The sequence below is a fragment of the Lepidochelys olivacea genome, assembly GCF_965140295.1.
Source record: "Lepidochelys olivacea isolate rLepOli2 genome assembly, chromosome: 7".
NCBI lineage: Eukaryota > Metazoa > Chordata > Testudines > Cheloniidae > Lepidochelys > Lepidochelys olivacea.
The window spans coordinates 109,103,173-109,118,200 of record NC_140417.1 but is presented as its reverse complement, the minus strand read 5'-3'; the positions used below and the strand labels follow the sequence as shown (position 1 = coordinate 109,118,200).

At 44.4% G+C, this 15,028-nt stretch overlaps 1 protein-coding gene across 1 annotated transcript in view; it reads left to right on the top strand.

Annotated features, from left to right (window-relative positions):
* The first annotated feature begins 250 nt into the window (after window positions 1-250).
* Window positions 251-15,028, top strand: part of INPP5F (inositol polyphosphate-5-phosphatase F) — a 120,739-nt gene continuing 105,961 nt past the window's right edge. The window contains exon 1 of the mRNA XM_084633828.1: window positions 251-438. Within this exon, the coding sequence (XP_084489954.1) occupies window positions 342-438 (97 nt within the window). The 5' untranslated portion in view covers window positions 251-341. The remainder of the gene's footprint in view (window positions 439-15,028) is intronic.

The window sequence follows — 15,028 nt, the reverse complement described above, 5'->3', positions numbered from 1 at the left end:
CTCGAGGACTACGGGGGCTCCCCCGGCGCTGGGTGAGACCGCGCGGCCCCTTTAAGTGGCCGGTGAGCGGCTGACGGATGGAATCACGTGCCCCGCGGCTGGAGCCGGAACCCGGCCGGGCTGGGAAGCTCGAGACAGCGGTGAGGCTGCGGAGCAGTGAGGCAGGGGCTGCGCGCGCGCTCTCCCTCCCCTCTCTCCTCCCCCCCCCCCCTAGTGTCGCGCGCCGGCGGGCTCTGGCGCCCCAGCTCGGAGCAGGAGCTCGCCGCGATCCCGGGCCCGGGGCGGCGTTCCTCGCTGCCCCCCCCGCTTCTCGCGCCGGCCCCGCCGCCGGGCTCCGGAGGATGGAGCTGTTCCAAGCCAAGGATCACTACATCCTGCAGCGCGGGGAGCTGGCGCTCTGGTGCAGCCGGAGGGACGGTACCCTGCAGCTGCGACCCGGTGAGTCAGGCGCCGGCGCTCGGCGGCTTTTGGAGGGGAGCGTCTCCCGCCGCCGGGGGCAGGCGGGCTGGGCTGGGCTGGGCTGGGGGCAGGTGGGGGGCGCTCGCCCGCCTGAGGGCGGGGGTGAGGAGACGGGCAGAGCCAGCCGGGGGCGGGCAGTGGGGGGACATGGCCGACAGACCGGCTCGGGCTAGGGCACGGGGTAGGCAGGTAGGGGAGCGAGAGGGGGGGCGGATCCCTTGGGGGCGGGATGAGCAGGGGGTGACGAGGGGGATGGCGGACCCGCTGGGGAGGGGCGGGCGGCGTGGTGAGTGGTATGGCTGGGGAGGAGAAGGGTGGGTGGGGCAAGCGGGGTGTGTGTGACGGGGGGATGGCGGACCCCCGGGGGCGGGCCGAGCGGGGGGTGCCAAGGAGGACCTGCTGGGGAGTGGGGGCAGGGTGGTGAGTGGGGGAGGGGGTGACGAGGAGGATGGTGGACCCGCTGCGGGGGGCGGGGCAGGCTGGCGAGCGGGGGTGGGGTGTGGACCCGCTGCGGGGGGCGGGGCAGGCTGGCGAGCGGGGGTGGGGTGTGGACCCGCTGCGGGGGGCGGGGCAGGTAGGGTGGGGGTGACAAGAGGAAAGGCAGCCCTGCTGGGGGAGCAGGATAGTGAGTGTGGGTGATGGGGAGGTTGGCAGACCTGCTGCAAGGGCAGATGGGGTGGCGAGTGGGGGTTATGGGGAGGTGCTTGAGGATGGTGGACCCACTTGGGCCCATGCAGGGTGGGGGTGATGACTACAAAGGGGGTAGCTGACCCACTGGGGTAGGCTGCTGAGTGTGGAGGTGATGAGGAGGATGACAGACCCACTGGGGACAGGCAGGCAGGCTGGAGTGGGTGGAGAGGTGAGAGAGGATGGCAGGAGACCCATTCAGGCAGGCTGCTGAGTGCTTACAGGGTGAGGATGAGAATCTTGAAATCTTTGAGGCACTAATAAACACAGAGGTGGTGCTAGCCCATTGGGGGCCCTAAGTAGGAATATCCCCCCCCCCTCAGAACACATAATGAAAAGTGAATAGGGGGTCCCCTTGACCTGCCCTAAGAAATTTCTTAGTCTGTTTATGCCTAGCATTGGCTTTGGATAAACATGAGTTTTCATTCCTTCTTTCTTTTGCAGCCTGGCAATGCTGTAGGGATCATGTTATTCCTTACTCCTGAAGCAGTAGGGTTGTGATGGTTTACTACCCCTGCTTAGCAAAACATAACCCAATATTTACAGTCACCTTTCCTCATTATGTTGCTGCAGCCAGCTGTCTGAATCCAAGCACCATGAGGGGAGCTGGTTATACAGCCCTGTACATGGGAGTGTGGGATGTGTGTGGTGTAGGTATGGGGCATGTAGTCCTCTGCTGATTGCCCAGTGAAGTGGGGGCTTTGTCATCTGGTCATTAGAAAGTGGGACTTATGCTGAAATGGCTGTGTGGTCGTTGACAGTCTCTACAACCTATTTTTTATTCTTGTACTGATGGAGGATTGTACATCAAGGATATATCTCATTCCAGTGGTGAATTTCTTAATGCTTCTTGCTGGTGATAGGAATTGGCTTCAGTCAGGTTTTGCTGTTGATAAATTGTTGAGGCTGCTACTCTAATAATGGTTTTAGAGAATTACAGTCATTCACAAAATATAGAACAAGACAGAACACTGGTCCCTGTGTATATAATTTAGTATAGGCAGGGTAAAACATCATGCATCAGTTCAGACAGATGATGGTGTTGAGGTATCACTAATAGTCTAAATCAGTTTAAAAGCAGTCTTTGTTTTCCTGTGAATTTTTCCCCCTTGTAAAAATAAACTGGAAGTGTGACTGCCAGCTGTTTATAGATCGTGTTCTCTCTTTATATTGTATGTGTGCCGTTGCAATAGACTGGTGTATGATTGCTGTCCCTCTTGGACCATCATGAAAATGAGGAAGGCCATCTTGTGTGACTAACAGTGTGCAAAATAAATGGTTCTTTGCTATTGATCTTAATATAGGCTGGTTATCTGGCACATTATCTCTTACATAGGGTAAACAATTCCCTCTCCCTTCTCCTGAGTTTCTTTTTATGAGCAATCAGGCAGGTTTGTACTTTTGTGCATTTTGTTCTCATTAGACTCACTTCTGTGATGACTAAGTCTGTTTTGAAGCAAGTACCAACTTTTTATGTGTCACTTAATCATATTCAAAGATACAGTCCAAAAAAGTAAAGAAACATAGGATTATAAACAAGGACTCGGATTCAAATACCGAGAAAAGAAAAATAAAACAAAGAAAGAAATTGCAACACCCCTTTTCCCCAGCAATAGGGTAGTCATTTTGGATATTACTAAATACAGTACTATTCTAAGAAGTAACCTTCTACCCTTGAGTAATAGACATAGGCTTAAAATTAAGGAAATATTTGATCCTGACTAGTTTGTAGTATGGTATAAAAACTTCGGCTGCTTTAAGATAGCTGGGATATTTCACTGAAGAGTGTGGCAGCTGTTCATGGACTCTAGCTGCTTCCCAGTCTTACTACCTATACCTGTCTAAAATGCGAGTCCAAGGAAAACTGAGGAAAAATTGTATAAGCATGTGTATAATCAAATCTATGACCATCTTTTGAGTAAGCTAGTCTGTAAAGAATATTTCTAGCAACAAAATACATAATCTCAAATACTATCAATCTTCATGTATCAGAATAATTATTCTCTCTCTCTCATTCTCATTTAAATAAAACCCACTCCAAACAAGTTTAACATTTGGCCAGGTTTATGTGTGTATGCATTAAAGTATGTCCCTCTTGCCATTTTAATTTGCATGCTTCAGTTCACTTGAGATGGGTTGTAATGTTGTTCTAGCATCATTTATTTATTACATTTTGTCCAGGAGCTTTATTTATAGTTTAGGGTCTGAACATTTTAGTTTATAAACCACATTATAACTATCTTATAACAACCACTTATAAAATGTCTGCTGACAAAAGCTGGTCTACAGGATAGTTTATTAATTGAATAAATGTTTATACAAACTCTAATTTTAAACTGATATAGTTATAGCTTTCTATCAATTTGTAGAAAATTATTACTCTGCACATGAATAGTAAAATAACAAACTTGCACACGCTAGTCTTTGAGATTGACGTTCTTGGGGCTTAAAGGCTTTTAATCATCTGTATGCTGTCAGTTGCAGGGATTACTGTGGTCTTGTGGAACCCATTTACTTCAGGGGGGCCTTGTGAGGGTGCAGCAGTCTGTTTGCACGCTGACAATTGCAGGATTGGATTCTTACTGATTGAAAATTTAAAGGAATGCTGTAAACCTGAACTCTACTCAGTTTAAAATAATGAGTAAGTGAAAAGTAATCTGATGCTACATCTGCCCCTTTGCCTTCTTGCCAATTTTTGTTGAGGTTACAGCCACATGCCTTATTTTTAAATGTTTTTTTCTTTCCTGTCTCTTGCTGACCTTTGCAAACAGGAGAAAATGAAAGTAGTGAAACTGATTATACACAAAGTACTTTAAAATTTGTAAAGTAAATCTGAAAAAAAGAAGTGTATTTCTGTAACTAGCTATTTCTTTTAGTAATAAGAAGTTAAAAAAGATGCACTTGTCTGAATTTTGTTTAAGTTGATAGTGTATTTTGTTTCTTGGCCATTATAATGGTCTGTATTCCCCAATGATGTAAGTAATCAGATTATATGCCAGTGTTTTATCAGTTAGTAAACAGTAGAGCCATAATCTATGTCATTGAAATGTTTCATAATTGTGTCAGTTGTCAAAATGTTTCATGTGGAATATGTATTGCTCTTTTTTTTTTAAAAAGCTTCACTTTCATTCTGTTTAAACAATGCATGTGTATGGTTTGGACTGAATCTCAGGTGAGTGATAAGCCATGCAAAATATTAGTCTATATATCTAAGGCCTTCCATTTGAAGAGCTCAAATTAATCTGCCAACACTATTGAATGTAAGCCTCTTGACATCCCTAGAAATAGGTAAGTATTCTCTCCATTTTATTGATGAAGGAAATTGAGACACTGTCTCAGGTCAAAATCACACAAGTCCTGTGGGAGAGCTTTTATTAGAATTCTGCTCTCAAATACCTAGTTCCTTTACCAGTAAACAATGATTTCTCTATTTCATATATTTAAAGGAACACAGCCATGTGTTAGAAACTCTTTACCTACTATTGTTGCAAGTAATACTTGGGATTTCTATAAGTGAAAGACTGGGTCCCGGGTAGGGCCAGCAATATGTCTCTTAGTTTGTGCATTTGATAGCCCCCTTGAGTATATTCATTTTTTTTAACTGCGTTCAGTTTCTGTTGTGTGTATGTTTTTGCACACAGCAACAAGGAAAGAAATATGAAAACCCCAAACTGGCAGAGACACTCAGGTCAAGTGTAGTACTTGATATCAAAATGAATTGATTTTAAACAGTGAATTATGTAACTTGGTATGTAGACTTGGTAAAGGAAATCTATTACAATTTTAAAAATGAAAATTGGCTCCTTTAATTTTTTTTAAGGATGTCTAAAAATGTATATCCATTAACAGGAAACAGTAAAATTTGTTACTGGTCCTGGACCAGTAAATTTGTGGAGATGGGGGAGAGCTTCAAAACAGCTGTATTGTTTGTAAAAGTGTTCCTAAAACTGTCAGGGCAGGAGGTATTAAGAGTAAATGTCTTTTTGATATTTCTTCAGGATTGAATAGCAAGTTTTGGACCAATAGAACATTTAAATTCCTGACTAATCTCTTAGATAGTGGAAAGAACAACTTAACTGGATTGGCTTTATTACAATGAATGTATTCCAGTTGTTTGACTTCACAAGAAGGCTGACATTATGCCCTAATCTGAGTGATATCTGCTTGTGTTTACACAGGCTTTCTCTAGTCGTAGATGTTTTTTTGTTTGTGGACCTAAAGCGTTATTGAATCTCTATATAGAATCTTTAGATTACTCTGGCACTATATGTTAGATTCTTAACTGTCCATGATATATGTCTGCAGCATGAAAATCTAACTGGGTGATTACAACATATTAAAACAAAGTATGTTTTGAACATTTATTGACTTGTTCTAGAATAAATTGTTAGCAGTTCTTGTTTACATATTACCTAGGATCTCCTGGCATGTATCACCATGCACATTACAAATATGGATGTAATGACTCTTACTACAAGGATATATCTTAGTAGAAGATGAGGAATTCCTTGGTACTAACTGATCAGTTAAAAACATGATATGACAAGAGACTCTTAACCAGGTGGTCGTCTTCAAGGGGCGGGAGAAAGCAATAAAGAGCTCTTTGGGCTAAGAGGAATTGTGTGACGAGAAATTTTGAAGGATAAAACACACACGCCACCTGCAACCATAATGTTTTGGACTGTGATCTCTCAAACTGAACAAGATTGATTGTAGTTACTGCTTGGATCAGACACTTGTGAAAGGAGAAACGGGTGTCCAAAAAGGGTTTTGACTTTAGGTGATATTTTTCCTGCTGTTAGTACTGAGCCAGTATTTTCAGGATAAATATAAAATGTCTGACATTTCACTCAGAAAACATTCAGTCTAACACAACTTCTCACTGGTTGGTGTCACCAAAGACCCCATGCCTTTTTGCAAGAGCAGAGGTGTTTTTAGAACTACCTTGTAATTGGATCTATAGGAGCAAATGTGAATTAACAAAAAAGGGCACTTTCCTAGGAAACAAACTATTATAGTGTTGGTGCTGCAGAAAGGCTCCTGTTTCTGTGGAGGAGATGGATGCATATCAGCAGTTGAAGTAATTCCCTGCAATGGAATATACCCTTTTATAACTCACTTCAGATTCAAGTGTTTATAGAATATCTACATGGAGAAGAGATTTTTGATAATAGCTCTCTAATCAAGCAGAAAAAGGCATAGTCAGATCAGATTAAATAAGGCACATATTTTAACAGTGAGGGTAATTTAACAATTGGATCAGGTTACCTAAGGAAGTAGTGGACTTTCAGTTACTTTAAGTGTCTTTCTTTCTATAAGATATGCATAGCTCAAAGAAGATATGGGCTTGATCCAAAAATTATTGTATGAGGTTTTTTGGCCTGTGTTATGTAGGAGATCATTGTAACGGTCTCTTTTCATGATTCTTGCCAGTAAAGGCTCTGATCCTGCGAAGACTTAAATGCATGGTTAACTTTAGACACTGTGAGCAGTCCCATTGAAGCAACTGGAACTACTTGCCATGCATAAAGTTAAGTGCTTAAGTCTTTGCAGCACTAGGGTCCAACTTTGTTATCCGTTGGCATATCCCAAAATTTAAGCAATTTCAGATAAAACCTGATGCTTTCCAAAGGTGAAATAGTTTTGTTTAGAAGTGGCCTAATACATAGAAAGAAAAGGAGTACTTGTGGCACCTTGGAGACTAACAAATTTATTTGAGCATAAGCTGTCGTGAGCTACAACTCACTTCATCGGATGCATGCAGTGGAAAATACAGTGGGGAGATTTTATATACACAAAGAACATGGAACAATGGGTGTTACCATACACACTGTAACGAGAGTGATCAGGTCAGGTGAGCTATTACCAGCAGGAGAGGGGGAAAAAACAAAAACAAACCTTTTGTAGTGATAATCAAGGTGGGCCATTTCCAGCAGTTGACAAGAACATCTGAGGAACGGTGGGGGGGGGGGAATAAACATGGGGAAATAGTTTTACTTTGTGTAATGACACATCCACTCCCAGTCTCTATTCAAGGCTAATGTAATGGTGTCCAGTTTGCAAATTAATTCCAATTCAGCAGTCTCTCATTGGAGTCTGTTTTTGAAGTTTTTTTGTTGAAGAATTGCCACTTTTAGGTCTGTAATCGAGTGACCAGAGAGATTGAAGTGTTCTCTGACTGGTTTTTGAATGTTATAATTCCTGATGTCTGATTTGTGTCCATTTATTCTTTGTGTAGAGACTGTCTGGTTTGGCCAATGTACATGGCAGGGGGGGCATTGCTGGCACATGATGGCATATATCACATTCGACCTAGCTACTGCCTCTCAGGAAGGTGGATTACCTATGTCAGTGGGAGAACTCCCGTTGCTATAGGGAGTCTACACTGAAGTGCTACAGCATCTAAAATATAGACAAGCTTTATAAATGGGGACCTATGTTCTAGTTTGTGAAAATTTAACTCTTCACTTAGATGAGAGAGAAACTGCATCTGTACCTAAGGAAATAAGCCTTAAGAGAAAATGAACACTCGCATTTCTGAGATTGTCATGCAGTCAGCTGTTACAATACAGGGACCTGAAAGTGTGGGAGGTATTACTATAGGATTTTATTCTCTCCCTTCCCCCCCAACCTTGGGGTACAAAAGTGTGCTCACTTCCAGAGACAAGAGGTCCAGAACATAAAATGGAAGTAGGATACCTAAGCTGTCTGGCCACTATCTTTTTTAGAGTTTAATTGAAAGAGAGCAAGTAGTGCTGACTGCATTCATGTGACTGATATAATTGAAGGTTTGAAACAGTCATCGAGCTCCTCTGAAATTTTAACTGTGACTTGCTACTTCACCTTATTAGAAACTGATGATGGATTTCACCATTTGTCAGCATAAACCTTTCACAACCATGTATAGTACCTTTTTGCCTAAATCTGTATGGAAACTAAATAAACACTCTTTAGAAAAAGAGATATGAGTGAGTGAAACTTCAGAGTATGAAACCAAAATTATTTCCTTGTTAATGATTAAGGAATGCTGCCTGTCTTAAATCAACTTTCAGGATAGCTTTATGAGCGAGGAATAATTCAGTAAGCCTTGGCAGATAAAAATGGATCTAGTGTGTCAAAAGCTCTGAATCTTCTAGTTTTAGACTCACATCCTCATCCCTGTCATTCTGACTCACTTGCTGGTTGCTGTGAGACCCTGGACAGCGCTACATTCTTTCATTCATAAACAAATATATGAATTTATTTGTGTGTGTATATAGGTTCTCTTCCATTGACAAAAACACTCTCAAAAACAGACTGCTTTCAGTCTTCAGAGACTCTTCTGTTTTTTACTCTACATTTTAAATCACTAGTTTCAGAGTAACAGCCGTGTTAGTCTGTATTCGCAAAAAAAGAAAAGGAGTACTTGTGGCACCTTAGAGACTAACCAATTTATTTGAGCATAAGCTTTCGTGAGCTACAGCTCACTTCATCGGATGCATACTATGGAAAATACAGAAGATGTTTTTATACACACAAACCATGAAAAAACGGGTGTTTATCACTACAAAAGGTTTTCTCTCCCCCCATCCTACTCTCCTGCTGGTAATAGCTTATTTAAAGTGATCACTCTCCTTACAATGTGTATGATAATCAAGGTGAATCCTCCAGCAAGTGACCCGTGCCCCATGCTACAGAGGAAGGCAAAAAACCTCCAGGGCCTCCTCCAATCTGCCCTGGAGGAAAATTCCTTCCCGACCCCAAATTTGGCGATCAGCTAAACCCTGAGCATATGGGCAAGATTCATCAGCCAGATACTATATCTGTAGTGTGGGAGTCCTTTCTATAGCCTCACATCCAGGCTGTATCTAAATCTTGCTGATTCTTTCTTTGAGCATAACTGTCACACTTCAGGGCAATTGCACCTGCATTTCCCCTCTGTGGTTCAACAAAGGTGCTCCAGGCTCCTCAGCCATCACCTCTCTTGGGCGGAGAGCCTCATTTCTCTCCCTCTTGATCAGGGTATTTCCAGACTGCACAATCTCCTGACTATGCTGTGGTAGCCACAGCAGAAGACAAACTGCCTAAGCAGGCCTGCTTTGCTTCTCTCTGCAGACAGTACACAATGTAATCGCCACAGTTAAGTTACCACACAGCTCTTTCTAACCAAGAACATTTATTCTTAAAGTATGAGCATTACAGAAAGAACACCTTCCAAGGGAAGCAGTGGGGGCAAAAGATCTATCTGGCTTTAAGATTAAACTCAATAAGTTTATGGAGGAGATGGTATGATGGGATAACATGGTTTTGGTAATTAAATATTCATGGTAAATAGGCCCAATGGCCTGTGATGGGATATTAGATGGGGTGGGATCTGAGTTACCCAGGAAAGAATTTTCTTGTGGCGGTTCAATACAAGACAGGACACGGCTTTGGGCAAGCAAGCAGGCTGGTCTGCTGACGGGATTGCCCCTGTCAGCTTTTCCACCTCTCTTTTATTTCTCTCCCCCCTGCGCATTACATACCCCAACCGACCGCAAAAGGCATCAACAAAGAAAATAATATGACTTTGATTAATATTCCTATTTACTAGCCTCTATCTACTACAATCTTTGTTCTCAGGCCTTGAGCTTAGGCCGAGGAAGCTTCCCACAGTTGATGTCCTTATTTTGACTTCCCAGATGGTCCATGTTTCCATGGTCCATGTCCTTGAGCAGAGCAATGTGTGCATTGCTCCTACACAACAGTCAGGGTGTGCCCTGACTGTTTCCAGGTGCATGAACGCTACATGAACCCTTCATCCCCCCTTTTGTTATTATTTGTGCTTGGCCATCTCATGGTAGCCATCAATTTGCTTTTGCAAGTGATTTAACTCCCGGACAGACAAGGACATAACTCGGGGAGCCTGCCAGGGCAGATCTCTGCAAAGCCTTAGCAAGGAGGGAATACATTGTATACAGCAGCAGCAAAATATAAGCCCAACAATTACAAACACAGCATAACCAAAAAGTTGTCGCAGCCATCCTAGAGAGGGCAGCCATCCTGTAAGCCAATTCCAAAAGCCCTCAAACCCCAGATCTTGGCGTATGTGTGCCGTAAGATTGGCCAATTCGGCCAGTCTAGTTTCTATGGAGCGACTATTATCAGTTAAATTAAAGCAACACATATGCTGAAACGTGGAGCAGCCTAGATGGTGTTTCAGGAGCAGAAAATCAATGGCTGCTCTGTTATCCAAAATTGCATCCCTTAATTCGTGTTGCTCTGTGTTAAGGAGGGCAATTGCCTGGGATGTTGTATTAATTGCCTTTGCCGCAAAGCATGATAGGTTATTTAAAGTTCTGGCTGTATAAGTGGCAAGTCCAGGAACTCCAACAATAGAGGCCGCTAAGGCGGTATACTCAGCGTGGCTAAGGAGATCAACATCTGCAACACAGTCTTCTGAAAGGGGTACACCTCTTTTACTGCGCTTTTGGCCGGCAAAAGGCAGAATGAGTGTCATTCTGCTGAGGCAGCAAAGGGTGCCATCGCTTAAATTTGCGGGAATATAACTAAAGGTGCGTGAGCCGCAGGTAAAAAACCACCCTGATGGTAGGATGATATGGCCATAATTGTACGAAACATTTACGGCGTGGGAACAATTTAAAAAGGGTTGAGAAACTTGCCGACAGCCCAAGGGCACCTTTGTACTAGTGCAGTTAACCACACGTGCACAGGTGACATTGTTGGCCCCGGCCGGGTACGGTGTGTGGAGGGATATGGCCGTGTGAGACAAAGTATAATTGGCCGGGCCCCAATTAGCCATACCAGAGTATTGGGAAGAGAGATTCGCGTAAGCAGCGAGCATCGTCTCATTCCCTATTTCCTCAGGGTGATGACATACTGGGATAAGGCATGTACCTAACAATTCTCCAGCTGCTACAGAATTAGATAAACAAAAGTGGGTAACATTTGCTATTGAAGCCAATCTTTCCCATAGGTTATATGTCATTCGGGCTCGTAACGGAGAAAGCGCTCCCGAGCCAACCCCTACAGGAAATAGCAGGCACAAAAGACATACAATCAATACAGAATTAGCAGTAATTTGGGCAAGAATTGCCACAAACAAAGTCTCAGGAGTCTCTGTCTGTTGGTTTGCTGCCAGCTGTCGTTGAGCCGCGGCGACCAATGCTTTTACTGCTCCCCATGTCACGGGCTGGCTTGGGACACTACGCCTCTTCCGTTTCCGTCCCTTTGTTGTCGACCCGGGAGGCACTGTGCTCTCCTCCAGGGTCAGCTGAAACTCCGGTATGGGGTTCGATAGTCCCTGGTGCCACGCCATGCTGCTTCAGTGCTGGCCGCACACACTGGGCCGGAACCCACAATGGTCCTGCAGGGAGAGACACAGCAGCATATCCCCGACCCCAAGTGATTAGAGGTACTGGGCCCAGCCATTGTGGATCAGGCAGCTGACGGTAATAGACACGTGGTCTTTCCAGCACCTCGGATTTATGAAAATGCCGATCCGTGGGGGTCTGCTGATTTGCATTCAGTGTTAAATTATTTAGAGTAAACAAAAGGATATGCAATTGTTGCTGAATGTCTCCTAAGGTTCGGAGACGCAGCTCCCCTTGTTTTAATTGTTTATCAAGCAAGGTTTTTAGCGTGCGATTTGCACGTTCAACAATGGCTTGGCCCGTGGAGTTATGAGGGATCCCGTGTGTGAGACGGACGTCCCATTGGACACAAAAGGCGGAAAGGGCTGTGGAGCAGTAGGCTGGGGCATTATCTGTTTTTATTTGGCTCGGGCGACCCATAACAGCAAAACAGGCCCGCAAATGGTGAATAACTTTAGGAGTGGCTTCCCCACGCTGTGGGGTTGCCCAGAGGAATCCCGAATAGGTATCAATGGAAACATGTAAAAACGAATAGGGGTGGAATTGTGGCACGTGAGTGACATCCATTTGCCACAGTTGATTTGCTGCAGTACCTCTGGGGTTAACGGCATAAGAAAAGGTAGGGGCAGTAGCGGCACAGTGGGGGCAGGAACGAACAATAGAACGTGCATGATCAGCAGGAATGTGAAACTGGTGGGCCAAAACAGAGGCAGACTGATGAAAAAAGGCATGACTTTCAATGGGGTCAGAAAAAAGGGAATTTACCTCACCACGTAAAGCGCGGTCGGCGCACGCATTGCCCTCAGTAAGTAGCCCAGGCAGAGGGGTATGACTGCGAATATGAGCAACAAAGTAAGGGAAATTACGAGTGGTGATGAGATACTGTAAAGACAAAAACAGGCGAAGGAGGTCTGCATCGACCTGAGGGGTAATGAGGGCAAGGGGTATATGATCAATTGTTGGATCATATTAAAGAAGTTCTGTATTAAAATCACAAATGAGTTTGATTCCCCAGAGTTTAAATTCCAGGGTATTACTAATTAAGAGGTCTCTTGGTTTTTGGTACTGTTTCTCTCCCTCTATGTGTGAAACTTGCAAGCTGCTAACTGTGTTAGTACATTCTAAGACAGAGTCTATTCTCAAAGCAATTCACAAGAGAGAGAGACTCAAAGCAATACTCTAACAACAGAAACAGCACCCAGAGACTCCCCACCCTTTTGTTGTATTAACAATTGTGATTAAAATAGAGGTAGAGGATGTATGTGGATGGATGCTTGGTGTGGATAATAACTGAATGATCAGGGAGGTGCCAGCCTAAGAATCCAGTGTCCATCGGCTGAAGAAGGCGTCAAGTGGAAATAACCAGAGGACCCCCCGGAGGGCAGACTGGAATCCACCCAACAGCCTCAAGGATGGGAGAACCAAAGAACAAGATAACATCTTGGAGCCGTCAGGAATGTGCTATCTGCTGATTGATTCAGCAACAGCATGATGAAGCAATTCCCATAGACTGGCATAGGAAGAAATTCCTATAAAAATAGACTCTAAAAAGTGAGAACTTTGGGGTCTGATTCTGCAAACCAACTTCCAGGAGCATCAGATGAGAATCTGACAAGGCCCTGCTCCCTCCTCATGTCCAGGCCACCTGGCCAGTGGCTTGGCATGAGCAACTCTAAGGCTGGTAACTATGATAACAACCTTGCAGAACCTGTGTGTGTGGGTGTGTATATGTGTGTGTGTGTGTGTGTTTGTATGAATGAATGAATGTGAGAATAAATATGAGATTGAATGGAATGTTATAGCTATAACTAACTGCTTACTATGATTCTTTCTGTATTCACAATAAATGTGGTATTTTGCCTTTTTCCCTTTAATAAGATCCTGCTGGTTTTTTATTTTATTGGTACAACACAATTACTTGATAAACATAATGGGTGTCCACAATCAAATTAAAGGGACAATCAACAAAAAGTTGAAAGGCCAAAACAACAGCAGCCAATTCTGAGCGCTGCGCAGAACGCTGAGGCAGCGTAAAACGAGAATACCAACGAGGGGGGTCACCTAATTGATAGGTGACAACACCTCGACTTGGAGAGCCATCAGTAAGAAGAGTGACGACTGAAACAATGGGTTGAGAGCGGCTAAGACAATGGACAACTAGGGGCACCTGTTGGGTAATTACCAATCGGGGATCTTTTGGGGGATTATAAGAGATCTCTCCCACATAATCACAAAGAGCAACCTGCCAGGCCAAGGAGGTATCAAATTCACTATGGGACAATGGGAACACAATGGCAACTACATCGGTACCCGTGAGTTGCACTGCACGGTGGCGGGCTTTACGAACAAGATCGGACAAGGCATCTAAATAAGGATAAATGTTCCGAGGAGGAGTGGATGACAAATATAGCCACTCTATGATAGAGACGGCTGTGTCCGTACGAGGGACAAACAGAGCCGCAGTAGGCGTATGAGGGGTGGCAAGGAGAACCAACTGTAGGGGACCGATCTCAGTGAGTCTATCCACAAACTGCTGACTCAACACTGCATTGATCTGCCGAATGCAGGCAAGGTGCTCTTCAGTGACGGTAATAACTGCGCCCGGTGCCCGAGCTCCATGTAGGAGCTCGAACAACGGCCGCAGCATTGATGTGGGGAGACGGAAGTAGGGTCGAATCCAATTTAAATGACCCAAAACCTGTTGTAATTTAACAAGGGTTAGGGGTTGAGGTAGAACTAGTTTGGGGCGAACAGGGGTGGCATAGGTTTGTAAAACCTTATGCCCGAGGTAGTGGTAGGGATAAGAGCGTTGGATTTTTTCTGGTGCCACTAATAGGCCATGTTGGCTGAGAATCTGGGACAGAGATTCAAGCTGTTCTGCCATAACCTGGGGACCACTAAGCAAAATGTCATCCATATAATGGTAGACCTTTAGTGTGGGGTATCGGGCACGAAAAGGGGCAAGGGGCTGATCCACAAAAAGCTGACACAAGGTCGGACTATTTTGCATTCCCTGGGGCAAGACTTTCCATTGATACCTATGAGAGGGTTGCTGATTATTATATTGTGGCACCATAAACGTGAATTTTTCGCGGTCTTGTGGGCAAAGGGGAATGGTAAAAAAACAATCCTTTAAATCTAACACACAAAGCTGATTGGTTTGAGGAATTAAATTCTGGTTTGGTAAGCCAAATTGTAAGGGGCCCATGGGTTGTATGCGTTTATTTATTTCCTTTAGATCATGTAACAGCCGCCATGCACCCGATTTTTTCTTAATAACGAACACCGGGGTGTTCCAGGGACTAGTGGAGCGTTCCAAGCGCTGTGCATGCAAATGTTGCTGCACAAGTGACTGAAGTGCTTTTAGCTTCTCTATAGGGAGGGGCCACTGGTCAATCCATACGGGCTCTAAGGATTGCCACACCAAGGGTAATGCTGAGGGCAAGAAGGGTGTGGGAGGATTTTGGGCCATTAGATATTAATATCGAGGGTGGTATCCAGCTTTGTAAGCAAGTCACGGCCCCAAATAT